This window comes from Buceros rhinoceros, unplaced genomic scaffold (genome assembly GCF_000710305.1).
Source record: "Buceros rhinoceros silvestris isolate BGI_N320 unplaced genomic scaffold, ASM71030v1 scaffold7607, whole genome shotgun sequence".
Lineage (NCBI taxonomy): Eukaryota > Metazoa > Chordata > Aves > Bucerotiformes > Bucerotidae > Buceros > Buceros rhinoceros.
Window position 1 is genome coordinate 56 of NW_010421506.1, and position 27,706 is coordinate 27,761.

The 27,706-nt window shown below is 42.8% G+C and overlaps 1 protein-coding gene across 1 annotated transcript; it reads right to left on the reverse strand.

Moving 5' to 3' along the window:
* Positions 1–1,029: 1,029 nt before the first annotated feature.
* RP1L1 (retinitis pigmentosa 1-like 1) lies at positions 1,030–27,706 on the reverse strand. Its single transcript, XM_010139681.1, has 7 exons — positions 27,068–27,706; positions 9,422–9,587; positions 3,882–7,478; positions 2,782–3,821; positions 2,335–2,475; positions 1,906–1,965; positions 1,030–1,797 (listed from the first exon to the last, which is right to left on the reverse strand). Exons 1-7 carry the CDS (start codon positions 27,704–27,706, stop codon positions 1,030–1,032), a joined length of 6,411 nt encoding a protein of 2,136 aa, XP_010137983.1.

The following is a 27,706-nucleotide window of genomic DNA, read 5'->3' on the forward strand; positions in this document are numbered from 1 at the left end:
CAGCACAAATGACCAAAGCTTTTCCCTGGTAAAAGTAAAATCAGTTTAAATTTTATTGGTTGTCTGCAAGGGCGAGGCACTGAGAAATTGCAAATCCTGTTAGATTCAGAACAGAGCCTCGTGCAAAATTGTCTGAGGGATCCCAGGTGCCGGTAAGGTGCTTAGATAATATCATCGTAAGGTAAACATCACGGTAAAGGTAAACCCAAGGAACTGAACTTTACTCTTTTCTAATTTGGACAATATTGCATTCAGCCACTTCTCAGATACCTGACAGGTGAATGAACTCATCTTTTTTATTCACCGCTACATGATTACATACCATAGCCATCACAGGGGTGGCTTGGAAGAGGAGCGATCTACCGGAATGACCTTTCTTGCTGTTGAGGATTTCCGGTGAAGTGAGGAATTATCTCAACCTCTACTAAAGAAAAATAGGATGAGTGGGGTAAGAATTTGAGATCCCAGATCTTTTTTCTGGGTACAGAGAAGGTAGGGTAGGGTAGGGGAGGGGAGGGTAGGTAGGGCAGGGCAGGGTAGGGTAGGGTAGGGTAGGGAATGTACATCTCTGCGGGCTCTGACCAGACTTTGGCATTGAATCCAGATTTCCTTACATTTCTGTGGATCGGCGGTCTCTCCAGGAAAATGGCATGCAACAGATGAAAGGCCTCCTGAGGTCACTCAGAGATGATGCTCAGCAGAGCCACAGATCACTCAAGCAGCAAACAGCATGGCTTAATGAGTGGGACCGAGAGGTATAACAAACAAAACAGCCCTCCCTTTCCCCAAACCACTTCTCTATTGAAACCACTAAACTCCAGTGAATTTACTAGCCCTCTAGAAATGAGGGCAGGTCATTGCAACATTACTCACAGGATTCAAGATCAAGTTTCTCACATTTAACGCAGAAGAAAAGCTGGTTACAATGGCTCAACTCACTGGAGGTACTGTAATATGTAATGAAAATATACTTTAAAAAAATGAAAGACAGGAAGAAAGAAAAAAAAATAGCAGTTTTGATAAGCAGTTCTAGAAGTCCAAATCATCCTGGTCAATCTTACCAGAGTCTTCTTTCTGTTTAGAAGCCTGAACTTCATCAGTATGTTCAACCTCCTTTGGATCTGTATCTTCAGCATCTGCCTGGTCCTCATCTCCCAGAGGATCAGTGCATGAAGATTCTATGTCCTCTTCCTCGCTGGCAGGATACATCTGTGAGGGTTTGCTGCTCTCATCACTTTGAACCTCTCCATTGGAATGGTTGCTCTTGGGATTATTGTCGTCTTTGCTTTCCTCTTCGTCTTCGTCTTCAGACCCCTTCTGGGACTGTTGTGAGAAGTTTCCGACAGAAGAATAGCAAGAAAAAGCTGCTTTGTTGAGAGTCTCTAGCCTTTTACTGCTTTTCTTGCCTTTGGTCTTTGAGGCTCTCTGAGAAACCTTGTTGCCTTTGTGTTTGTGCTTTTCATGTGCCTTGTCAGCGACGTCACTAGTAGGTTCCTCACCATTCTCATCATATTTGTCGCCTCCTTCACTGTTGTTTCCCTGCTCAGCCGAACATACCTGATTTTCTGACTCTGCCTTTGCATCTCCCACTGCTTCAGCTTCATCCGGCTCAGCTGCTTCATTTCCTTCTCCAGCATCTCCTTCAGGATTGTTGTCAGTTCCAGAGCCATCAGCATCTCCTTTGCATTCGGATGTCTCTTCCTCATCATCAGCCACAATGTCCTCATCCTCCGGCTCCTCCGCTTCTTCAGGTTCATTGTCAGCTTCATCTTCAGCTTTGGACTTCTCTTCAGCTTCCTGCTGTTCATTTTGAGTTTCTTCTTCTTTTTCTTTCTCTTCTTTATTTGCTTCCTCATCTTCTTCCTTTGCTTCTTCCTCTGCTTCTTCCTCTTCTTTTTCTCCCTCATCTTCTTCTTTTGCTTCTTCCTCATCCTCTTTTGGATTTTCTTCCTCTTCTTCCACTTCCTGCTCCTCTTGTTTTGTTTCTTCTTCATCTTCTTTTGTTTCCTCCTCCTCTTCTTTAGTTTCTTCCTCCTCCTCCACTTCCTCCTCCTGTTCTTTTGCTTCTTCCTCTCCCTCATTCACTTCTTCCTCCTCTTCTTTAGTTTCTTCCTCCTCCTCCTTTGCTTCCACCTCCTCTTCTTTTGCTTCTTCCTCCTCCTCCTTCACTTCTTCCTCCTCTTCTTTTGCTGCTTCCTCTCCCTCATTCACTTCTTCCTCCTCTTCTTTAGTTTCTTCCTCCTCTTCCTTCACTTCCTCTTCATCTCCTTTTGCTTCTTCCTCCTCCTCCTTCACTTCCTCCTCCTCTTCTTTTGTTTCTTCTTCTCCCTCATTCACCTCTTCCTCCTCCTCTTTTTTCTCTTCCTCTTCCTCCTTTACTTCCTCCTCTTCCTCTTTTGCTTCTTCCTCCTCCTTCATGTCTTCCTCTTTTGTTTCCTTCTCCTCATCCTCCTCTTTTGTTTCTTCCTCCTCCTCTTCCTTCATTCCCTCTTCCTCTTCCTTTTCTTCTTCCTCCTTCTCTTTCTCCTCTTCTATTTCATCTTCCTCCTTTGTCTCCTCTGCTGCTTCCTCTTTTCCTTCCTCATCTTCACTCTCTTTTGTTTCTCCCTCCTCCTCCTCTTTTGTTTCCTCCTCTTCTGCTGCCTTCATTATTTCTTCTTTCTCTTTCTCTTCCTCCTCCTCCTCCTCCTCCTCCTCTTTTGCTTCTTCTTCTTTCTCATTTGTTTCTTCTCCCACTTTTTCTGCTCCTTCCTCTTCTTCTTTGGTTTCTTCATCTTCAACCTCATCCTCCATCTCATGTTTTTGGCTCTCTGATGTTTCAGGCCCTTCTCCATCTCCATTCAACATCGAGCTGCACACTCCATTTTCCTCATTGCCCTCCACTTCCGTTTCACTTGGCTGGAGTTGGCCCTCATCATTCTCTTCATCTGGATGGCCTTTTTCTGCTGCTTCCTCCACAGAACTGGGAATTGTTTTGATGTCCCGTGCTGTTTCTGAGACACAGGCTTCCTCGTTGTCATTTTTCTTCAACCTCAGAATTTGCTGTAAATCAAATGCTTTCATAACTGGAGCATTGATGGCCACCACTGGGTTTCTTGGGGGCTTGGAAGCCATTTTTTTCCTCACGCAGGTGTCACATGGGCAGTATTCCTCCTCACTTGTTTGTTTGCTAATAGTGGCCTCAAAAGCTGCACTAAATGCATCTTCATCTACAGGAAATGATACATCTGATGTGTCCTCTAGCCTAGTCTGGGTTCCGTTCTTGTCATTGAAGAGTGACTTTTTATGCATAGTTTGCAATCGTCGTCTCCTCTGCTCAGTTTGAAGTGTTGACTCGCGCTTGAGTGGTTCATCTGGAGGTCTCGGCATCTTCTTCCCTGCTCTAGCTTGGATCTTCCTCAGCTCCTTCTCTATGCTTTTTTGTATCCTTTTACTCACTTCCTCCTTCAACTCCAGTATCATTTCATCCATCTGCTGGTTGTTCTGCAGGTTCCACCTGACTTTGAATTCATTCATGGCAGTGACATAATGAGCCATGAACTCCTTCTCTATTTTCTTGAGGAGTCTCAGAACCCAGACTGGGTCTGGATCCATTGAGTTTTGCTGGACAAGGGATGTGTCCACACTGGTGGCCGTATCAACTTTGGGGTCTGGCTCATTTGGAGACTCTTTTTCAAGCTGCTCTTCCAAATCAGCTTTCAGCTCTGTTCCACAATCACCATCATTGATATTTGTATCATCAGTAGTAGCTAGCTGATGAGCTTCCTCCTCAAGATCTTCTTCTGGGAGTTCATCATTCACAGCTTCAGCTTCCTCTTGTTCTTCATTTTCAGTTAATTTGCTGTTTTCTTTGTTTTCATTTTCTCCCCCTTCCTCCTGACCATTTTCACAGTTACTGCTCTGATCCTCCTTAGTCTCTTCTGCCTCCTGAATTTGAGAGTCCTCTCTAGTAGACTGTGCTTTCTCCTCATCTTTTGATTTTGAGCAGGCTGTCGAAGGTCGAGATGACTGCTCTTCCTCTTTGCTTTGCTCCTCAACCTCAGTCAGTTCAGTGCCCGTGTCTACATTTTCCACTTGTCCAGCTGATTTGCATTCAACTGTTTTCTGTGCTGTTACAGCACAGTCCTTGACACCAGCTGCACTCTCTTCTCCTGAGCCACCAGACCCACTGCTAACATCAACCCCAGAGGAGGACATGGGAGTGAAGTCATAATCTACATATTTTGTTGCTTTAAACCCAGTGGTCGTCTTTGCCTGCTCACTTGCCCCTTGACCTGAACTTGGACCGCTTTTTTCAGCCGTGCATCCAAACCACAGGGCTTGAAAAATATTTAGCAGCTCCATGTACCTTGACTTGTTCAAATGTTTTGATTTATCTGACTCTTCTGACTCTTCATCAAGGAGTTGGAGACCTGCAAGACAAGTAATCAAAATGTTGGCAGAGTTACTCAGTTTTCTGCCCATAGTGGGGGACACTTCAGGCAAACTGTGTGATCGGTCAAATTTTGTTTCATGTTTTGAACTGAGCAAGGCCTTCATGATTTGGACAGAAGTCTGGACAGAGGTTGGCAGGTCTCTTCTGTTGTTATTTTGGCTTGAGGTAACTGACTGCTTGCATTCTGCCTGGTCAGCTTTGGCAGCTTCGGACACAGCCTCAGAGATTTGTTCCTGATTCACATCTTCTTCAGCCTCTTCAGCTTCTTCTGCTGTTTTTTTTCCCACTTCATCCTCTGCCTCATTTTCAGCCTCCTCTATGTTATTTTTCTCAGCTTTTTCATCCTCTGAGATTTCCTCAGCATTTGCACTGTGTGGTACCAGAGGGGTTGCCTGTACACATTCCTCTTCTGCATCATCTTCCATTTCATATTTCATAAGCAATGTTTCCGAAGGAATTTTACGTAGCCATTCTTGCACAACTTCTTCTGGAGATGTATTTGGTAGGGTAGATGGCATTAAATCACTCTCTTCCTCCTGTGGACCAGTGTCTTCTAATTCTTCCTCCATTTTTCTGTGGCAAGAGTCATCAATCTCTTTATTCTTCTGTTCATTTGTTTCATTTGCAGTTGATTTAGACCCACAGGAAGTTGGTTTGGAGGAATCTACAATTTCTTTCTGCTCTTTTCCTGTGGTCAGCACTGACTCGGTACCTATGCTGCTGATGGAGGAATTCTTCAACATGGTTGAACGTATTTTTTTTCTGTTTGGCTTCCCTTTTGGTGGGGTGGGGCAATGCATACTACGCACTGACAAAGTGTCAGGCAACGATGCTCGGCTGGAGTTTGACATCCTCACATGAAGATTTCTCATTTTTATCTGTCTTGACTTTGAAGATTGAGACATGTTTGATTGTGAACACCTTTCATTACTTTCCTGAGATATCTGTGTCAACAAGCAGTTACCTTTTACTTCTGACTTTGAAGAGACTCTTGAAGAGACACTTGCAGGATTTCCATTCCTAACCCCAGTCTCAGCTGAGTGTTCACATTTTGAACACACACTCTCACTCATACTTCCCTGTCTTGAAGAAGGGGTCTCTGAATTGATCTTGGAATGACCCTCTCTAGCTTTTCCATTAGGGCTGGAAACACTTGAGCAGAGAGATGATGGCTTGCTGTTTTCTTCTCTATGGCTTCTCTTCTTTGAGCCTTTTGAGGATTCACTGTAGCCATTGGAGGTACTTTTCGAGCTTTTCTCCTCATTAAAACCTGTAATTGCTTCTGCTTCACTCGTAGATGAAATGTTTGAGTGAAAAGATTCTGAGATATGAGACGTGGGGTCTCCAATAGATTTTTTCTTGATTTCACGTGAACTTTTGGAGTAATTAGATGCTCTGCTGCATGATCTCAGATCATCTGCATGTAGGGAATTCTTTTTATTTGGAGTGGATTCAAGTGAAGATACAGACATCTCAGACTGTGCATCCAAATGAGTCTGGCTGCGTTTGCTCTTTTTGGATCCCCTGGAAGAGCAAGAGGCGTTGCACAGAATGACTTCATCACTGTCATTTTTCTTGCTGTTCCTGTCACTAACTCTGGAATGGGGGGTTCCTTGTGTAGAGCATCGTTCACCTTCACTGCTCTCGTCTTTAATTGATTGCCTGGGCTTTGTTTTTGCTGACACGGAGCTGACTTCATTGCCTTCACTATCTTCTTGTTCTGCTTCAACCTCTTCGGCCTCTTTCTTAGGACAGGACTCACTGGAGAAGGAGGAGACCACTGCATTGTCATCAGAGTGGTCACCCCGTTCACTCTTTGCTCTTGGTGTGGTACAGTTACTAGACTTGCTATGCACACTGTTGGCAGGAGTGGAGGACCTGGTGTTATCCTCTTGATTTGCCTTCTGAAGGCTTGAGGAGGACATACTCCTACCCACACTACTTGTTTCCTCACATATATTCTTCTTGCTCTGTCTGGACTGCAAAGATGACCTTGACATGACACTCCCAACTCTGCTGCTTTCAACGTCTTCTGCATCGTCCTTTAAACACTTCACAGAGGAAACTTCAAAACAATTTTCATCTTCATTTTGCAAATTAGTTTTGCTGGACTCATGGTCTTCAGGGGCATCTTCAGTATCCAGGTTGTTTTCACAGCTTGAATGTGACATTACTCCCAAAGATGAAGGTCTCTGACTACTTCTTGTGCTTGTCCGAGTGTATTCTTGCTGGTCTTCTCCATTGGAAGCACCTGTAGACAAGTCACTTCGACACGTACACCTTTTAATGGATCTATATGCCACTCTGTTCTCTATAGTCTCTGAGTAGGATGAGGATTCTTCCACGATGTGCTCAGAGAATTCCCCACTGGATGTGGTGTGGATGCTATCCACAGAAGCCTTTTTTTTGTGGACTACTCTCCTCCGGGAAGATGTACTGGAGCATGATGACCGTGTGTGCCAGGTGCTCCGTACACTGGGCTCTTCCCTCTGGGATGTGTGCATGGGGTTCTTCCAAATGTCATAGTGCTGGTGTTTCTTTCCACAGCTATGACAATGAGCCTCATCACATTCGGATTCCTCAAGCTTTGACATGTAAGAATCAATATCACAGGGATATAACGACTCATCTGCCTCTGAGCTGGCTTCTGGGTTCATTTTCTGTACGGGATCTACTCCGCTGTCCTCCTCGACACCTGACTCTTCACAAGGCATCTGGTTCATCAGATTGGACTTTTTGATCTGGGTGGACCACTGCAGAGTCTCATCATTAAGCAAGCGGAAGCGGACTTTCATCTCAACAGACAGGCTACCATCCTTGTTCACGTGTACCCGTTTTTCTATGTCATCATTGACCAAAGAATGGACCAGGTCCCCAGGTTTTGGATGTGAGAAATGGTTTGAGAACGGTGCGCCATTATCTGGTGAGGTAGCAAGACCATTAGGATATGACTTTTCTGATGATAAAGAAAATCTCATTGACCTATTGCTTGATGCTGAGCGTGGATGGATAACACTCTTTTTGGCTTTCAGGCCAAAGTTCACTGGAGTTTGAAATAAGTGAAGAAAAAAAAAATTGAGAGATTTGTTAACTCATGTAAGGATGACATAAAAATATAAAATAACATACAAAATACACAGATCACAGCCTCAAACTACTCAATATTGATATTATTCCATCAAAGCTAAGCATATGCCAGTTTACACAGTCTGAAAATTTGGCTTTGACTAAGTGATGGCCATAAATTTTAAGTTTTGAATGAATAGTCTGTAGTAAAATCTTCTATATCTTAACTTTATTATTTTTTAGTCTATACTGAAATACAAACACTCTTTTCTGTTGTATCATCACGTGCATGTCAGGAAGAAAAGAAAATACACACAATTTAGTCTCAAAGTTTCTGTGTTTTACCACATTGCAAATATCCCTTTATTTAACTGTGCAAGTTTTCCTCCTTCTTATTCAGCTGTGGAAAAATTCGTGGAGAACCGACCCTCTTCTTTAGTCAGAGGTCAAGTGTCTTGTGTTTATCATCCACTTCTCCACTCATGTGCCAGGAAACACATGTGGCCGCGCAGACTGGAGCAGCACTTAGTCTCTGCAGGGATATGCCACTATGAATAATTATAACGCTTATTAAAACACAAAGGACAGATGTAAAAGGAATTGTCAGCCGGTGGTAGTTACAAAGAGAAATAGTGGTGGTTAGAGGAAATCAGCGATGGGAAGGGGATGTTAAGAACTGTAATCCAAGGCCCATCTCTATGCCCTGGTGCAGTGAATGCATGGATTTATTGAGGTTCCAGACCCTTCATTTCAAGCAGAGTACTTTGCTATCACACTCTCTTGCAAGACATGCATCTATCTGGTTTCTAATACAAATGTATGTTCAGTTTGTTTTTATATATCTAGACAACCACATGCCTCTGTAGGCATATGGAGACTCAGCTGAATGGAGGGCATTTTAGGAAGGAAATATTGAACAGGGAGCATGACAACCAAAATCAATAACACATGAAATAGATTCTTATGCATTTGGCCTGATATATTTGCTCAGTCTCATGATGGACAAATCTTCTGTTTATTCCTACTCCTTCCTCCAATGTTTTTGATCTCAGGCAGTGACTGTGGAATGCCTCTACATGTTTCTATGCTTCTACAGCTAGTTGTCAACACATGAGTGACTCTTTCCTGGCTCCTGGTATTGACAACAGAGAGAAACGTGCACTCCACTTCGTTTCATCCTAAAAAAGTCCCTAACATAGGAGAGATGAATTGCCCTCTGCAAATAGGAAGTTTCTCTCCATAGGCTACTGAGGATGGCTGGTTTAATTACACATGACCTCAGACAATTCATGGTGAAGCACCCAAGAAATACTATCCTGAATAACCTGTAACATAATCCTTCCTAAACATAACCCTTCCACAAAAACATGCTTTGTTTCCAAAGGGCTACATTGCAGGTAGCTGTTGATTGTCCTGTGTTTGAAATTACTTTCTCTAAATGAAAAAGTCACTTGCAGAAAGTAAAACAGAGTCTGAGAAACTGAGTCTCCTGCCAACAAAACCCGGGTATCCTTTGGTCCGGGTGCAGGCAAATGCAGAAGTGCAGGCATTACATGACAGACAGACAAGGGGATGGAGGATGTGTGGGAAATCTCAAGGGTTTGGGGAGTCTTGGAGGCAGACACAGGAAAGGAGGGAGTTCTGGAAGGAAAAGGAGACACAGAGATATGAAAGAGGAAGGGAAGTCAGCCAGACATGGGGAACATGTAAAAGAAAGACTAGAGGGTGTAGGGAGGAAATCCTAGAAGGAAACCAGAGAAAAAAACGGGAGGATGGAAAGGCCTGGGCGGCAGAGAGAGGGAAGTCCATTTTCCACATGAAACCTGCATGTTAGTGGCAGTACAATAGGTGCCTGTAATCGTCATGTTGTGGGACACAGGCCTGGAGACGACTGCAGTGTGCCCCAGAGCTTTTTCTTACTTTCGTTGTTTTCATTGACGTTGTTGCTGTTGGAACGGGGAGCTACGTCAGGCAACTTCTCCACCGAGTGTTTTCTCAAATTCTCCACCGATACAGGTTTAAATGGCTCCCGGCCGACACACACCAGCACGTTGGGGCAGTGAAGCAGAGCCTGCATGCTGTCGATCTAAAAAGAGAAGAGTAAGTGGATCACCGCAAGCCGATAGAGCAGAACTAGGTCTAGAATCAACTGACATTTAGATGTCACCTAAAATAAAATAAACGTGGTTCTGGAGAACTTCAGGGTCTACCAGATTCTTTTGACAGGCTTTGTTGCAGTGTTCTTCCACAGAAAGAGAGACTCTGCTATGTTTCGATCAGATCTCCTAAGATAAGGAAGGGGTGGGAGAGATTGCGAGAAGATGTCTTATTTATTACAAGGTTTCACATATTCTGGGAAAGATTAAGGAATAACTGATGTGGTAGTGAGGAAGGGGGTGGAACTGGAGGCTTCTCGGTTTCCCTTACAGAGAATTATACTCTTTAATTCTTCTAATTCCTGTATGGGACAGCAATTATTGCCTGGTAAATGATACGTTCCAGACTGTCCTTTGGTTCTCTTCCTTCCTCTGCTCAGGAAGGGACAAGAATTGTGACTTCCTCTAATATTACCTCAAATACTGTTTCAAATATTGCCTCAAGTATTGTCTCAATGCCGGACAACGTGGAACATTGTCCTTCAGTGTGAGAAGTGCCTGTGAAGGACACTCTGCTCCTTCAGATAACCCAGGATAACGCACCACCTTTTCATCTTCACCTCATGACCTGTGTCTGGATGACAAGCCAAGTCCTTTATGTCAGCTGTGGCTTCTAGCAGGGAGCAGGGCTAGATGTGGTAGAAAATCCTTCACCCAAATACAACATTTCCCTAGCCATCTACATTCCCTTACATCTACATTCCTTACATTCCCAATACAACATTCCCTTCCATCTAAAGATGGATCAAGAAGGAATCAGTCTTGTGATGAGCACTGGTTAGACCAAGCCTGAACTCCTCTTCCATCTTGCTACTGCAACCCCTTGTTTGTAAGACTGAAGTTAAGCTCCCAGGTAAACCACTTCTTGGCTTCTGACAGGAAGAGAGTGCTCTCTTGCTGTCTGAGAGTGCTCTCTTGCTGCTCTCTGCTGTCATCTGGCAGCTTTGTGCTGTCCAGAATCCATCTATGAAGTTCCTTCCTCCTCAGACTGTCGCATCAGAACATCACTAGAGTATATGGGGACTCACCAATAAGAAGTGACCATGCAATAGGCTACCAAGATGTTAGTACCAGTGGTGGGCTGAGCACTCTGTTGCCTGTAAGATGCACCCTGACCTCACTGTGTCACTTCACAATCATCAGCTCTTTAACTAGCAACTGACGGTGGAAGGGAACACCTCCCAGAGGAGCTGTGATGACAGTTCTGCAGTTGTCACAAGTGCCTGGCATAACCAGGCATGAAGAAAGGACCTCGTTCTCTAAATGCTGCTATAGCAAAGGTGTGAAGAATCAGGCCCCTTCGGAGCCCGAGCCCTTCGCTTGTGCAATGCCTCTGGCTGTTCTCAGATTAGTGAGTACCACATGAGCTTTGAGAGGTACCAAGATAACAGTGCTGGATCCTGGGCAAATAAGAGGGGGGTGAATGTGTGGAGGATGAAAGAGCAAGACAGAGACACATAGAATCACACTCAAGATCCAGTTAGACACTTCTGGTAATTTTTCTTACAGTAAAGCATATGGCATAAACTTTTTAGTGGGAATACACTAAAATCCCATTATCTTCCCTTTATTTTTTATTTACTGTTTGCACTATAACAACACTTGAAACCTGAGGCCCTATGAGTTTGGTGTTATAGAAAACCTGCAGTTCAACAGATGACAATATTAACACTAGGGGTTTGCCACCTGTGTATTTCTTTTCCTTCTTTACTTTCCTGGCCCTTTGTTTGTTTGTTTGTTTTTTTATTCATTTAGTGAGAATTTCTCTGTGTCCTCTACAAGCAGAATAAAGATAAGGGTAAAAAAAAAAATGAGAAAAGGAAAAAGAGAAGGAAGAAAGAAAAATACAGATGAAATCCCTTAATGTAAAAAACCCTGAGTTTAAAACCCCACTAAGTGTATTTGCAAAGGGCAATTTTCACTGAAAGCTATTTTTTGCCCAGGATATTTCCTCACATGGTTCTGTGTCTGTATATAGATACTTCAATCACACTAATCACTGGTGTGTTGTGTGTGCAGAAAATAGATGGTGCCAATGAGATGGCTTCAGGAATCGGTGGAGCCGAGCCAGAGAAATTACTGATTTTATATATACTGCACAAACAGAATCCTTCCAGATGGAATACACTTGTGCTATGTCACTTAAGAGTCTGTCATGCAGTATTTCTGGCATCATCAGCTCTTTAGGAGTGTTTACACCCATAACATAAGTTTTCTTCCTAATACCTTGCCAGCTTAATCTCTTTGGATTTATAATTGTAGAAATTCTTCTAAATTTGGAAAATAAGCACTTTGTAATGTTTCATCCTTAAAAACATTTTGTTAGGAGTAAATACAACTGAATGTTTCCTAAGGGTTAAATAAATCATTTTTCTCACATTGATTGGGTTTAATGCTCTGTCAGGGCAGTGCAGTGCTGTGGAGTTGGTGTAACAGTCCATCCCAGTTTGTTCATCACAGAGCTTTCCCACAGCATAGCATGAATCCCATCCTCTCAACTACACTTCACTGCCTGTATGTCCCCTCTTAGGTACGTAGCAACTTGGAGCTCGCTCAGTCTGCCTCAGGATGAGGCCCGTGTGTTGCTTCTCAGATTTTCTTCTGTTAAAGGAATACGTGAAATTTTTTAGAATCATAATCACAGAATGGTTTGGGTGGGAAGGGACCTTCCAAGCTCACCCAGTCCAACCCCCTGCAGGGAGCAGGGACATCTGCAACTAGAGCAGGTTGAGCAGAGCCCCAAGGGACAACCTGACCTCCAATGGTGCCAGGGATGGGGCTTCTCCCACCTCTCGGGGCAACCTGGGCCAGGGTCTCCCCACCCTCAGCAGAAACAGTTTCTCCCTTCTCTCTCATCTCCATCTCCCTCTTCCAGTGTCACCCATCACCCCTTGTCCTGTCCCAACAGCCCCTGCTCAAAAGCCCCTCCCCAGCTTTCTCAGAGGCCCCTTGAAGCACTCAAAGGCTGCACTAAGGTCTCCCCGCAGCCTTCTCTGCTCCAGGCTGAACACCCCCAGCTCTCTCCCCTGTGCTCCCAGCAGAGGGGTTCCACCCTCGGGTCATTCCTGTGGCCTCCTCTGTCCCCGCTCCAGCAGGTCCATGTCTGTGCTGTGCTGAGGAGCCCAGAGCTGGACCCAGCACTGCAGGGGGGGTCTCCCCAGAGCAGAGCAGAGCAGAGGGGCAGGATCCCCTCCCTTGAGCTGCTGCCCACGCTGCTGGGGATGACTCCAGGACACGGGTGGCTTGTGGGCTGTGAGCACACGTTGCCATCTCATGTTCAACCTCTCTTCCACCAAATCTTTCTCCTCAGAGCTGCTTTCATTCCTGCATCCCCAGCCTGTTCTGATACTGGGGATTGCCCTGACCCAGGTGCAGGACCTTTCACTTGGCCTTGTTGAACCTCATCAACATGGGTCCACTTCTCAAGATTGTCCAGGTAATTTCTCACATGAAAGGTTCGGATCTTGAGCCTGCAGGCATGCCAATATCTACTTCTGAATGTGCTGAGCGAAATACTGGTCCCATTTCAACTAGCGGCAGAATTTCTCCTGATTTTTCTGGAGTTTGCATCACATTGCTTGTAACTAAGGAAACCAGGAAGCAACACGAAAACTGAGCTTTCTTCTGCCATCCTGCTAAGATAAGGCAGATTAATTCTAGCCAACATGACCAGTTATCAGGAAGCATCATCTGAAGCGAATATTGAACATCAGTCCCCAAGGTTCTGTGCTCCTTCTTGAAAGCCATATTATTTAAATGAGTTGCTGCTGTTGATTGCTATTTTAGGAATACCTTAAAAATTAGCTTCAGCTATATAATAACAAATGTGGCATAATCCCTATATAGGTAAAATCAGTAAAAGAACGTGTTGGGAGCCACCTTACAGGTCTGTCCTGAAGCAGCAAGACTATCACTGCAGTAGATATTAAATTATTTTAAAGTGTCCTTTAAATTTCATGTACTCAGTGAAAACCCAGGTCTTTAGAGGCTGTTGTTGTCTGACCTTTACTGTATTGGATTATTTTTGAATTTATTTGTACAGGAAATTCCATTTAAACACAAGAAAACAATTTTTATTCGCTGTGAGGGTGGCAAAGCACAGGAACAGGTTGCTCAGATACCTGAACAACCTGCCCTAGTTGACCGTGCTTTGAAAAGGGCAGTTGGATGAGATGATCTCTGGAGTTTCTTCCAACCTCATCAAGAACGCGATTCCGTGATTTATTGTAGGAGGGGTGGTAGACATCGGCCTGAGGAAAAGTGTGGTAGAAATGAAAGAGTAAAAGATACATGTTCACATCTGCCTTAGCTGTCACAATCGATGAAGAAAAATAAATTCCATCAGAGTGGGATGTGTTTCATTTTAAAGCAGCAATAAATATTTGGGGCGTCCTTTTGAGGTGGATCAGGAGATGCTCCAGTGAAATAAAATGATGGGTGTTGGTTGATCAGCCCAGATTTTTTCTGACATTAAGGTTTTCTTTGTTTGCTCAGAGATGTCATTTATCTCTTCCGAGCAGTAGCCTATAAGGAAATCCTTCTGGTAAACAGATTCTCTGCTTCCCTCAGGCCACCACAGAAAGATAACGCGTTCCAGGACACCATATTACAAAACCCCAGTATACATCCCAGTCCAATTTAGCCATAAAAACTGAAGGCAACTGGTAGTGAATATTTTAAATCTGGTGACCACCTGAAGCTGTGATGGAGAAGGGAATGCCCTGCCCTATTGTTTCTCTGTTAACTCATCACACTTGATTGAGGCTTCTTGCACATTGGTGGAGAGCCATTATTTCTGGGGGACAAGTCATTCCAACCCAGGAAAACCACATTATACAGGTGGTACATCCCCCATTGGGCATGTCTGCCTTTTCCACTGACTAGTGAGAAGGTCAATCATCTCAATGCAGTTGTCTAAATGCAGATACCTAGAGTGATTTTAGACATTCTAGGGTATCTATCTAATACGTCCCTGAGGATGACAGACAGGATACAAGATAAGACCTGCATCCCACCAGGCTACCACCTGAAAGGTAAGCAGGAAACATCTAACTTATTCACAGGGAACAATCTCTAGCAGTTTGCACTTGGTGGGCTGACATAGACTTGTTAATGTTTTAGTGCGTAACCCCTGAAAATGATATTAAGTTTCTCGATCTTACTGTAAAACCTGATCCTAATCCCACTGTAGATGGAGAGACAATGACAATGACAATGGAGAGACACTTGCTAACCTCTACAGGCTCTGGATCAGTAACCAAGAGGATTAGAGAGGCTGGGCAGAAAGCGGAAATCTTGTTGCCAATACTTGCATCTTTTATATTTTTCTTTTTTGTATTTTTCTTCGCATCAGTCAACTTCTTCTTCTTCTTCTTCAGTCAACTTCTGGTTCACGAACCGCTGCGGTGCCTTAAAGATCAGGTGCTGCCATGTGAAAAAAAATTGCAATTTGGTGTGCCTTAAACTTCTATGCACAGACTCTTCCAATGAAATGCCAGCTCTGCCTTTAGTTTCATTGAAGTCTTAGTACTTCTGACAATAAAATTACCATTTTTCAGAGCAGTAAAACTTCTGTTTACTTGTGCACTTCATCATCTTGTACCACAGAAATTCCCTGTCACAGTCAGATATGTCACATACATATTAGTTCAAAAAAGCTAGAGCTTCTTTCCAGTAAAAATGTTCCATAGACATTACTTTAAGCCCTACTGGATAGGCCACCCTGTGTGAGGTGGAAATGAAGGGACATCCTCTCTTCTGAACTATGTCTTATTTTTCAGTTTGGGTGCTCTTCGTTGGAGGATTGATTATCTCCATGACTGTTACTGTGTACCTACCACAAAGGGGCTGTGATCTCAGCAAGAACCTCTAGGTGCTACTGCAACACAATTCATAATGAAGTGTCATCAATACCTGAACAGAAGAAAGACAAACATAGCATCTCTACAATAAGGAATCTGTTGCTTGTTGTGGGGAAAACACTGTCTTCTGGCTCTTCCCACGGAAGAAAGAACTTTTGTAAACCTTGCTCACCTCAGAAGCTGAATACAGATACCATTTTCTCATGGTATCGAATAGGTTTTCCTCTGTGGGCTACCAGCCAACTAAGATATTTGAGAGTTAGAAAGAGAAAGACAGAAAGGAAATAATGCAAGGCATGGCTGAAATGACAAGTCTATAAGTTAATCCACCTTCCAAAGAGGTGCAAGGGAGAAACAAGAAAAGCTTGTAACAGACATGTTGAGGAAAAGGCTAACGGGCTGAGTTCTTTGCCTATCATGCTGACTCATTGCCTCGTTTCATCTGTTCCCTTTCATCTTTCATTCAGATTTACAACTCTTTGGAGTGCCCTTTTGTTTTGTAGTTGTACTACATTCAATCCAGGGGGATTCTGGCTCTGAACTTGATCATCTTGATTTAAAAATAATGATTTTTTACACTTTTTTCATGGAAAGAACCCATTTGACCTTCCCTTTCCCAGACTTTGCACTGGAGGAATTAAAGCTGTTCTTCTGGGGAGTGTTTTTTTCAAACTATGCTGATCTGTTGGTCAGAAGATGAATCATGGGGTGTTGCCACTCCATGCCCACATACACATTAGCAAATTAGTGGAAGAAAAGGAGGAGGAAGGTATAGGGAAGTGCATTACTTGACCTTGCTTTCTCTAACATGAGCACGGGCAACCTATCCCTCTCCCTACCACAGCGGAACAACCCTTTTCTCATCTGTGGAGAAGCTGGTGGATGTGGCAGGAGTGTCTTGATGAGTAGGCAGAATGCTCTCCTCATCACATCAGAGGGAACGCAGAACAAGAGCCAATATTGAACTTCAGGTAGGGAATGATTGCATAGAAAAAGATCTAATGCACTGCAAACTGTAGCACCCAAGTGATTAGTCTAGAAGAGATATGCTGCATCCCTTCTATCTCCCACACCAAATCAAATATCAGGTCCCAAAATCCACATGCAGGAAGCAGGATAGATGCCAGTGTCCCAGGCTTCTGCAATAACAGGTTATCTGCGAAACATAAATTACACACTGCTACCTTTATTTGATGCTTATGACATGAGAATGTGGGCCAGTCCATGGCTCCAGATGCTGCAATATGAGATGATTTGTCACACCAGCACTTCTGAAAACGTCAGCATCTTCCAGAACTTTTCAGACACGAGCTGTCCAGTTTTCTGTTTTGACCACTGTGTGAAGCTGCATGAAAAATGATAGCTTTGGGAGTTGGGATCTGGAAATCAGGCCATAAGGCCCTCAAAGAGTCAAGTAAAATATGTGACAGGTAGAGGAGTAATGATGTGCACTGCTTTCTCGGTCAACCACAGGCAAGGATCATGTTTAGCTATCGCACTGCTGGCAGCTTTTCTGGGAGTACTCACAGATGCCTTTTCCCTGTGTGTGACACTTTGCATGCGCATAAAAAAAACGTTCTGAGTTCGGCCCTGGAAATAGTCTGGATGAACACGTCTTTCAGCAATCCAGGAGAATTGGAAATTGTTTGAGTAGCAGCAGAAGAGAAACATCCCATGGAAAAGGGGGAAGGAGGAGGGAAGACTGGGGGGAAAAAAAGGAATGAAGAAAGTAGAAAAGCTTTTGAGAAACAGCTGAAGAGGACAAAAAGGTGAAGAAAACTGATTTACATTTATGTTCAGTTTGGAAGACAAGCTGCTAGGTTCACATGAGGGGTGCCGGAGTTACTGCCTCTGTGGAGGATGAGCTGGTTCGTGATGATGATGGGAGGTGTCCTGAGGACTTCCACTGAGTGCTGAGAAGGCCCCCATCACATCACAGGCTTTTGATGGCCTTTTCCCTACCCACCCGCCGTCAGCTCAAAATGACCTCTGAGACTGTTCTAGTTGTGAATCAGCCTGAGAAACAGAAAATTGCTATTAAGGGTGCGAATTTCAACACAGAAGAGAGGAAGGTGTTTCTTAGAAAGTTTTTGCTGCAGATGCTTTCCACCTTCAGACGTGCTGCAATTCCTCACTGAAATCAGAGTCTACCACCTGCTCCTTTGGGTTCATTAAATCTGGTCCATCCAACACCAGCATTTGAAAATCATGAGTCCGAGTAACATCTGTCTCACCCCAAGAGCCTGCCCTTATCCCCTCTGAGGACAGGATTCGCTTAAAAATTGACAAGTTCTTAAAAATGCTAAGCATTTTGTTCTTGTGTTTAGCCTTGTGGTGACTAAGAGGGAAGGACACGGTTCAAGAATTCAATTTTCTCCATGACCAGAAGCTCTCAAAATTCACTGTTTTCATATGGGGAATATCTACATTACGGATGAAAAGTTACTCCAGCTGGAAACTGTGCAGGAGAAAGAGGGAAGCACAACATAGATGTGCTCCTACAGCACATATAGACCTATATAAACCCTACTGCTTCTAGATCAAGCTTATTATTCCTTATGGCATTGTCTTACCATGGTCTCACCACCCTGGGTGTCTCTCAGCATATGGGAAATGTGCTTTGTTGAGCACTATGGATACAGTCTATGGACTCAGGTCACAGAGAGAAACACATTTCTTGGAAAACCCTGGTTTAATCAAATCATTTTCTTGTTATTGAGTGCAGGGTTTCACTCTCTATTTGCAAAGTCCAGAGTACCAATGTGAAAGCTGGAAAGTCGTTCAGTTCTGCACAGTCAAAGTAGCTCCCCTGATGTTAAGTGAATTTATTTCAGAAAAGATGTGAATTGAAAGAGAACCAGACCTTGCTGAAAAGTGTGGCAGAACGCTTTGAATTCTCTGTTCAGAGCCCAAAAGGAAAAAGTAAATTGATGAAAACGCAAAATGTCCTCTTTTCCTCTCCCATTATTGATGAAAATTTCAAAATCTGCATCTGGAAAACCAGATTTCCCTATTTAAAAAACATGCTTTCCTGCAAAAATTCTTTGCAGAAACAGTGATTTCTACTTAAAGCATAAGAAGAAAATTCACAGTTTTTCCAGGAGAGGGTGGAGTTCTGCTATTCTTTGTACTCCGTGTAAATGAATAAATGGAAGCATCGTGTTCACAAATATTATTCATATACTCAGTAATAAGATTGGAAATGTTTTTGCCCTGGATTAAATTCAAAAGAATTAGAAAGTAATCACACTTTGCTACATTATGATTGAAAGAACAGAATCTCCCCGGGCTAAAGGAATTATTTGCATTTGGTGTATGTTAGATAAGAAGGTATTAGATTTGGTATATGTTAGATAAGAAAGTGGCTAGCACACGGGGTCCATTTAACTTCATCTTGTCAGGCACTGGGCCAAATGATTTCAGGGCATCTCAAAGGTTCGTAAAACACACCTGGATTTGAGTCTTCTTGTGGATCAGGTTCATGGAAAGTTTTGCTGAGGTTCACAGATCGCTTGTGTAAATCTCGTTGGAGTCATTGTGGTTTTGGCATGGTATCAGAGAGTATCGAACCTGAAACCTGTGGTTGGTTTTTAGACTATGAGTCACACACGTGGTGGGTGGAAAGTGGTACAGCTCACTTGGTAACAACGGTTTGCACCCGATGAGGGGCTGAAATTGGTTGCAATTATTTATACCTGAACGCTGTATGAAACCAAGTGTCACAGTGAGTATGTCAACACGGAACCAGGAAGGTAACTACCGCAAGGAGGGAAATTACCACCTTTCTTCTCTTATTGTTTACATCTACACCACTTTTTACACCAGCTTATTTGCCTCCATGTATCCCATTTCCTTTTTACAGGTCCACCAAGGTCTTGATGACAACTGTCGTTAAGACGGATGAGCTTGGTAGACCGCCCAAACATGAGTGGCCTAGAGGATGCCTGCAGGCAGTCTACAGATGTCCTAGAAATGGCTGTATGGATGTGTAAATCTGAGTCAGGAAATATGTCAAACAAGCCTGTTTCCTGGCCTTTCACCCTAAGGTCACTGTAAATGCAGTCATTATTATCAAGAATGATTTACTAATAATAGTTAGGCCAATAACTTTACTAACACTGAATATAATACTAATACCGCAAATAAAGTCCTGTCTCTAAATTAAACAATTCCAGGGCACTGGAACAGAGTTGCGTGTACCATTAAATCATTAGTCTTTAATGCATTTAAAGCCTGGCTCAAGTGGCACTCTTCCAAGCAATCAGTGGATTGCAACTTAACACACACCAGGGACATTTCCGAAGAAATAGTTTGAATGCGGCCACCCAGTTTTAGAGGCTGTGATAGTTAGACCCTATTTTGGAAGCTACGTGGTGTAAGTGTGTACACATTGGTGTCAGGGCCAGAGAATGTGCCCTGACGCTATTCTGTCTACTTGAATAGCTGTAGTCCATGGCGCTACTTCTGGTTGAGGAAGATCGTAGCCTACAGGTTGCTGGAGACTGGGTAGATAATGCTGAGGAAAAAATTCACTTCATATGTGTCCTTCTGCCTTTCTCCGAGACGGCTACAGTCGGCCATTGCCAAAGATGTCTTGATTTGACCCAGAATGGTTAGCCTTGCCACAGCATCACTCTACACAAACAGAGAAGAAAAGTGAGGGTACTTACCCCAAGGATTCTCTAATAACTAGTCTGAAGTTAGTGGTGCCTGAGGAAGCATTCCTTAACTCATGATCGCTTTCCTGATTAACTCTCACAGTAATTCTCTGATCCCTCAAGGAAATTTGGTTGCATACAGCGCTTATTCTGCAATGCTCTCACTGTCGGAGTCTAAGGCAAAAGAGCGTCTTTCTGGTCATCTCCTCCGCTTTTCTGCATAACAGACTGGATCAGATTCACTCAGTAAATATAACAACTTACAGTCAGCCCTGAGTGTGCCTAAGCAAAAAAACATCTAAGTCTTGGCCTGACTCCAACAAACAGAATGAGCCACATCCCCTTGGAAAACTCCTCTGACGGTTGATAAATCCCATTTGAGAAGCTCATGGTAATTGCCACCAGTAGCCATAAACTATGTAGACTATTTGCCATAGCACAATGTGGTTTCAAATGCCATGCAGGGAGTACTGGATTTTAAGGAAGAATTTTGGGTTTGTGTTTTGATTTAAGACAGTCAGTAAAAGGAAGGCCTAGTGATTCAAGAGTAAGTGCAGAAATCAGGACATCTGTGACTAGACACAGAGTCATGTTGCTGGGTTCCTGTGACTCAAAGAAGTCTTAATGACCTTTCAGCTGGTGGACCCTGGAAAATTGCCATTTGTAAGGGAAATCCTCTGCTGCTGTGCAGTTGCTGTCACATAATCCTACATGTCATTTCTTATAGCTGGATTGCCTGTGAGGATTTCTCACCTTTCTATGATTTCTGTCTGCCCCTTTACCCTGGTGGGATTCTTCCCTCTCTGGAGACAGGTGATGGGGAGCTGCACATAGCTGTACTCTCCTGTGGTTTAGACGATGGAGAAAGAAAATCCACTAGGTTGTATAAGGACTTCCCAGAGCAGGGATGCAAGTCCATGTGATGGAGAAGATAGCCTGCCAATTTTACGCTACCTTTTTTTTTATCTGCTCTCAGTATCACACCTGATTCTTTTTTAGTGTTGCACTGATGTCCCTAGTGAAAACTAGGAAAGTTGTGATTTTCAACCGTGTCATCAACCAAGCGAACTTCATCTGTAGAGACTCATGTCTTACTTTTGCCAATATTTATATATCTGTGATATTTTAAAACAAGTGTGTGAAAACTTTTGGGTTAATTTTAGATGACTAGTCAGAGTCAATCTCCTGATCTTCTTCTGGAGTCGACAAAGAGAGGCCAACAGGCAAACTGACCCCCCATCCCAAATGCCTAATAAACTAATCAGCTTTAGATGAATTAAGTCCAGACATGTTTATCTTTTAGTGCACAAACTTGCACAAACAAAGTTTCACTGGCAAGTTAGTGACATGTCAATGTTGACCTAAATAACAGATCTCTCTATTTGGGCATTATTTCCAGTTAATCACCTGGAAAACAGTCACTAGTGGCTTGACCTGGAAAGAACCACATGATACACACTTTTTACTTGCTGAAAACTTAACTGAAGTTTCTAAGCTAAAATCAAATTGTTCTCTTCAGTTCCATAGTCATCAAATTATCTTGATATGAAAACTGACAACAAAAAGCATGGTTAGTTTGGAAAGAATGCTCTTGGCCCTGTTGAAATTGGTGTCCAAATACTTAGACACCTATTCATATCCTTGGGGCTTGCTTTCCCTTCCTAGCAGGCAGTCTACTTGATGCCAAAGAGGCAAAATACTCATTTCACCTCGTTCAAAGTTTCAGGAGTTAGAATGAAAATTCAAATGTGTAAATACCACTAGAATCGCTCTGAATTTATAGTCACATTGGAATCAAGATCTTTCTATCACTGTTTCTACTGACCTGAGTTTTGCATAATTATTATAGGCTAATTCTGAATTTGTAGCACCAAAAGGCTCTGTGGCCCGAAAGCAATGAAGGCACCATAATCTGGGGCACAGAAGAAACTATCAGTGAATAGACTGACCTTTCCTAGAAATTTTGTAAAGTACAATTTTTAAAATACGAACAGACAAATGAGAGCAAGAAAAGACAAAATAATTGCAAAATAAGTGTGATCAGAAAAGCAAGAGCTCTGCTGGGCTCCAATGGATCTTGATGCTACAACACCACCTTTAGCCTTACAGTGAACTTCATCTGTATTAGGATGCTGCATAGCTGCCCAGGACCTTCTCCTGACTTTGTAGATGTAAAATGAAAAGAGGAAAAGAGATAAAATGTCCAGTTTATTGGCTTCATGAAATCACAAGCATTTGACTGGCTTTTTACTAAAGCCAGTCACTTTCCTTACGCTAAAGACGGTTTGAAAAAACAAATGAGGCAAAATGAGGGCTATAAAAATAAGAGAGACAAGCTTTGTCTGGAGAATAAAACATACTGATGTGCAAAACCAGCTAGATTTGTAGTCCAGAAAGTTTATTTCCCTGTGAGTTATGGTCGAATTAAATTTAGAGGTTTACTGGAAACATTTGTGGACTAGGTGGACAACAAAAGGAAGAAAAGACTTTTCTCTGCTTTTTCAAAATCAACATTGCATGAAAGGAACACAAAACAACAAGCTTGTTCTATGTGTACCTAACTTTATACCCTCTTAAAGATATAATAGGAAACAAAAGACTTAAAATTTTGATTCACCTGTAGGAGAGGAAATTTCTTTCTTTTTTTTGTTTTTTTGGTGTTGTTCAGTTTTCATGAGATCAAGAAAAATCTAGCAGCAAAAGAGACCTGTGGACCTGCTATTAAGTGCTGGGAATTATGTTGTTCTAAGCCAGACAGATATAAAGTCAATCAAGCAGTAGAGTCCAGATGCATTGCTTAGGAATTCATCTTACTGTTACTCAGTAATATGTCAAATCATGGGAATAAATATCAAGCGTTACCATTCCACTCAATCCTAGACAGAAGGAATGGCTTCTGTAATTAGTCTTGCAAAAAGTTTACATAGGCATGTGATGAAAGAAATTTACAAAATTATTAAAAGAGAATTTGAATTATTATTCAAAGAGAATAATATGAGAAACAAGGAAATACCCAAGTATATGAAGCATCGAGGCATCTTTGAATAGTCATGGAAGAACAGAGGCTTGTTGTCATTGTCTCTAAAGGACAATGCAAATCTAAGTATAAAGGCAAGATGTACAGTCAATATTAATCTTTGTCGCCAGTTATTTCAGGTTATTTCAGGAAATCCCCCAAATTTTGTGACAAACTTTCCCTCCTCAAAGAAAATGTTACTATCATCTCATGAAAACTCTTGGACACCAACTGTGTAACAGGAACGATCTTGAAGATGATATATGACAAGAAAATTTAGACAGAAGAACAGAAACAGTTTAGAGAATCCTTATGAAAGGCAAAGATTATAAAACTTTTTCATAGAAATCAGAGAATCATTTAGGTTGGAAAAGACCTTTAAGATCACTGAGTCCAACTGTTAACCCAGCACTGCCAAGTTCACCATGTCTCAGCACTGCATCTAAAATTTTGTGATTTAAATGCTTTGCACCCAAGACTAGAGTAACAGCTCCAGGAAGTCCTAACAGGAATAACCATCGAATGAGCAGTAACAAACAGATAAGAAGCAAGAGGTAAAGGATTGAAATGAAAAATGGCCAAAAAAAAACACTTTAAAAGGTTCCCCAGAAAAGATATTAATAATCACGTTTCTTAGCTATGTGTAAGCTGATAGTATTGATCAAGTTGGACCCATAGTTGGACCCCTATCAGCACAATATTCTACACAAGAATAAAAGACATGCAAATTAATTTAGAAAGGTATAGAAGATGAACTGCCTATTGGCAAGATGGTAATGAAAATTTTCATATAAAAAAAGACAAAAGAATCCCAAGGGATCACGGAGAGATTAAGTGATGCTGTGTGATCCACACCCACATTTCTGCCGATGAAAAACATGGAGGTAAAAAAGCAGGGGACAAAGGTCCCTGTGGGATCCCTGGGATTTGTTGTGGAAAGTATCATTATCACTGCATAAAGGATAATCTTAAGCTCAGTGGCATGACAGAGGAGATAATCTGCAACAAAGAGCATTGATACATTTTCATGTGCCGCTTGGGCTGAACCATTTCCAGAAACAGAGGCTAAACTGGGAGTGGGGATGCACGACAAGTGACAAAGCTATTGACACGTTGCCTCCTGAAGAGAGCTACATAGCTTGTCACTTAAACTGTCAGCAAAGATGTTAGCATGTAAAACTTAGTAGGTGCCACCAGCTTCAGATACTCCACAGTGACAGCTTCTGGTCAGTTAGTACCTGTGTCATTCTAGCCATGTCTTGGCACATTGAGATGAGATCCAGCTCTGGGAGAATAGAGACTTTTAGAGAGGATGACTACCACTGCAGAGCTGAAAATCTAAAAGATAACTGCATGTGTTTAGATGGAAAAAGATGGAGGTTGAATAAACATGGAGATAGTGTGTTTACAGAGCATGTATTTAGTATTTATCCCAGCTAAAATATCTTGTTTATACCGACTAGAAGTAAAATTGTGTGAATTTAAGAATCGCAAGGAGAGCATTAAGACTGTACTAATGCAGCAAAACTTTTCTTTAGAGAAATGAGTGAGATTTCTCAAGAATGGAAGAAGTGAAGAGGAAGTTACTACCACTACAGAAGATTATGATCTCCATGTGGACTAAGCAGGAGTCCAAGACTTGAAAACTGGAGAAATCTGTGACAAAATAAAATACTTATGCACAGAATAAAACATCTTGGCAGCAGGATCTGGATCTTTTTTGTTTTGGTTTATTTTTTTATTCCTAATTTGTGTTGGCTTCATTTGTAGTAGTAAAGCAAGCAGTGCCAAACCCTGTTCTTCAGAAGGGAGGTCTACAGAAGCAGCCTGGCTGCTCAAACACAGGCCGACCACATCCAAACCACCTACAGCGGATGGTCCCAGGCCCTAAACTAAACTCTTGGGAGACTGGGTCAAGACCAAACCAGGGAAGTTGTTATGAATTTAACAGAATGAAGAAGAGAATGATGAGATCCTGCTTGAACAATTTTTGATTTAGTGGTATAGTTGTAGCTGTGGCACACAGCAAATTTCACCTTACAGATAAATTGATAAGGCTACCAAAAAAGAACCTAACTGTTTCTGAAGGCCTCTCGACACCTGTCTTTGGCCAGCTCAAAGTTCAATGGACTGTGAGCTTAGTCTCAACAGCTATATGGGAGCTCAGCCACTCTACCTCACTCACAGAACATTTAGACACTGACATGCAGGCAGCTGAATTTGAAATGAATCCAGCTCTAGATGTCTGCAGTAGTTTAGGCAGTTACTTGGAAAGCAGCTGAAGGGCCTATTTTTTTCCATCGACTGCTGAAATAGTCCAGGGCATGGGATTCATCTTGCCTGTCACACAGTTGCCTACAAGTGAGCCATTTTCTTCTACTCTCCCATTAGGAGAAACACAGACTGCAGACACACTTACAGAAGATGAATCCCATGGTAGGGTGGCCAGCTTGCTCATCTTGGACTTAGACAACTGACTCTTCCACGTAAAGTTTGAGGAGAAGAATGACCTGTTTTGCTTATCCTAGGCTGCGTTCTAGTTGTTCACAGCTGTTTCCTCTCTTGCTCCTGGGTCTCTTTTCATAAACCCTTAGTCTCTACAGGACCCTCAGTTTCTCAGCAACATTGCAGTTTCACTTGTCTGGAGGGGCTCTGTCCTTTCCCTGGCATTTCATTGCATCTCTGACTGCAGTCAAGCTGATGCTATTTTAGCCTCTAGATCAGTAAGATCAGGAAATCAGTAGCAGTAGGATGTTCAGGGAGGACAGTTTCCTTGAATTTTCGAGCTTTTTCCAGAGCAGTGGGCATAGCAGAAAGCACTGTGATAGGACATGTTGCCTCCTCCAGGAAAGACAGCTTAAAGCACCATTATCCCTTCCCTCTCTCCTTCACAGCTGCACACTCCTGTCTCTGTGCCAGGTTAAAATGATTTTGGTTAAAAATATTCCTCTTCCCCCCACCCCCCCCGGCCTCCTGGATTGTGGGTCATTGAAACCCAAGTCATTTCAGTCATCTGGTTTAGAAAGTAACACCACAAATGGTTGTAACATTGCCACTGAGGAGCTGGCACACAGGTGAAAAACGCGGCAAGGAGCAGGGTAACTGCTCCACTCAGCTGCTTTGCCAGGGGCAAGTCAGGCTAACATGTTAGACCTCTTCAGAAGAAATGGAAGGAGAGGTTAGTCTGTATTATAAAGAGATGGAGAAGAAATCAGGAGGATCTCAGGCTTGTCAGGAAATTCCTCTGGGAATAGAAGAACGAAGGAGTTGTCATGCCCCAAATTTATTATGAGTCCACCCCAATTGGCACATTCACCAAATCATCAAAACAAATGTGTCCCCTGATCCCACTCATACCTTAATTACTTATGCATGATACTTACAATGCTGAGGATCCCACATCATGAGAAGGACCTTGTTCTGTTAGGAACTGTGTAACTGCTAATATTCCCTAGGGACCATCTTATTCTGCTGAATTCCTGGTTGTTAGGTATGGAAAAGTTAAGCCACTGTTGGGATATGCCTCTTAGGATGAGGTGGGAAAATCTATTACTAGTTTATTTAGGGTTCTATACCCAGCGGCAAAACATTGAGCTTCTGGAATTCTGTCAGAAGTTGTTTCCCATTGACCCAAGCCAATATCTGATGTATGAAGTTCTTGAATGGCCAAACAAGATACTTCGATATCACCCCTTAATGTAGTTAATGGGGAAGTAACTAATGTGACAATAACTACACAAGCCCAAAGGATTAAGTTAATGTCACTGAACTATTGACGACATGAGCTGAAGGATTTGCGTCACAGAGAACACAAATGCTGATGGGATAACACCAGATAGAATAACCGACCAGCACTAGGTATTAGAGATACTTGCCTTCTTCCCATCAACAGTGTAGAGTTTCTTCACTGGGAACTGCAGGATCTCTGAAATCTCATCCAGGAGTGTTTTGAAACTCCTGGCATTTCTGCGGTTCAAAATAATCGAACGCCGAAAACCACTTTCTCCATTCTTAACTAGAGTGATTTTCTTGGGTATTCTGGGCCCGTGGTGAGTGAAAGGTGTGGAATAATCTTCAAGTTTTCCCTCCTGAGCTGCTCTTCTCAGGGTACTGGAGGGACGACCATTCCGCGGAGGTCCTGGCCTGTGTACTCCGGAGGTAATGGTAATGGGCTTGACATATTTCTTGTCAGAGCAAAGGTACCATCCTCCATCCTCTAGCTGGTCCAGCTCACTGATGCAATGTATTCCTCGTGGGGTGGTGATGGTCCGGACCCCAAATGGCAGTGGGACCCGATGAGACAGGTCATCCATGAGTGCGTTGAAGCTCTTGAAGCTTCGCTGGTTGATGGCCATCTTGACTCCTGCAAACTGAGGATCTCCACTCTTGAAGAACGTTATTTTTTTGGCTGGAGGTACCTTGGTGACAGTGCTTGTCCGACCCACGGAGGGAAGGGGCTGGTCATAGTTGTAGGTGCTGGTGGTTGACACGTAGTCAGCTGGCACCTGAGTCAT

What these genes read in the sequence shown, in the direction of transcription:
- RP1L1 (XM_010139681.1), bottom strand. Translation starts at nt 27,706, where the DNA reads ATGACTCAGGTGCCAGCTGACTACGTGTCAACCACCAGCACCTACAAC. An exon ending in ACACTGTTGATGGGAAGAAG is followed by an intron (nt 9,588 to 27,067) that starts GCAAGTATCTCT and finishes TTCTCTTTTTAG; the next exon opens with ATCGACAGCATGCAGGCTCT. An exon ending in AAGAAGCAAAAGAAGAAGAT is followed by an intron (nt 1,798 to 1,905) that starts GAGGGAGAAAAA and finishes AATGAACAGCAG; the next exon opens with GAAGCTGAAGAGAAGTCCAA.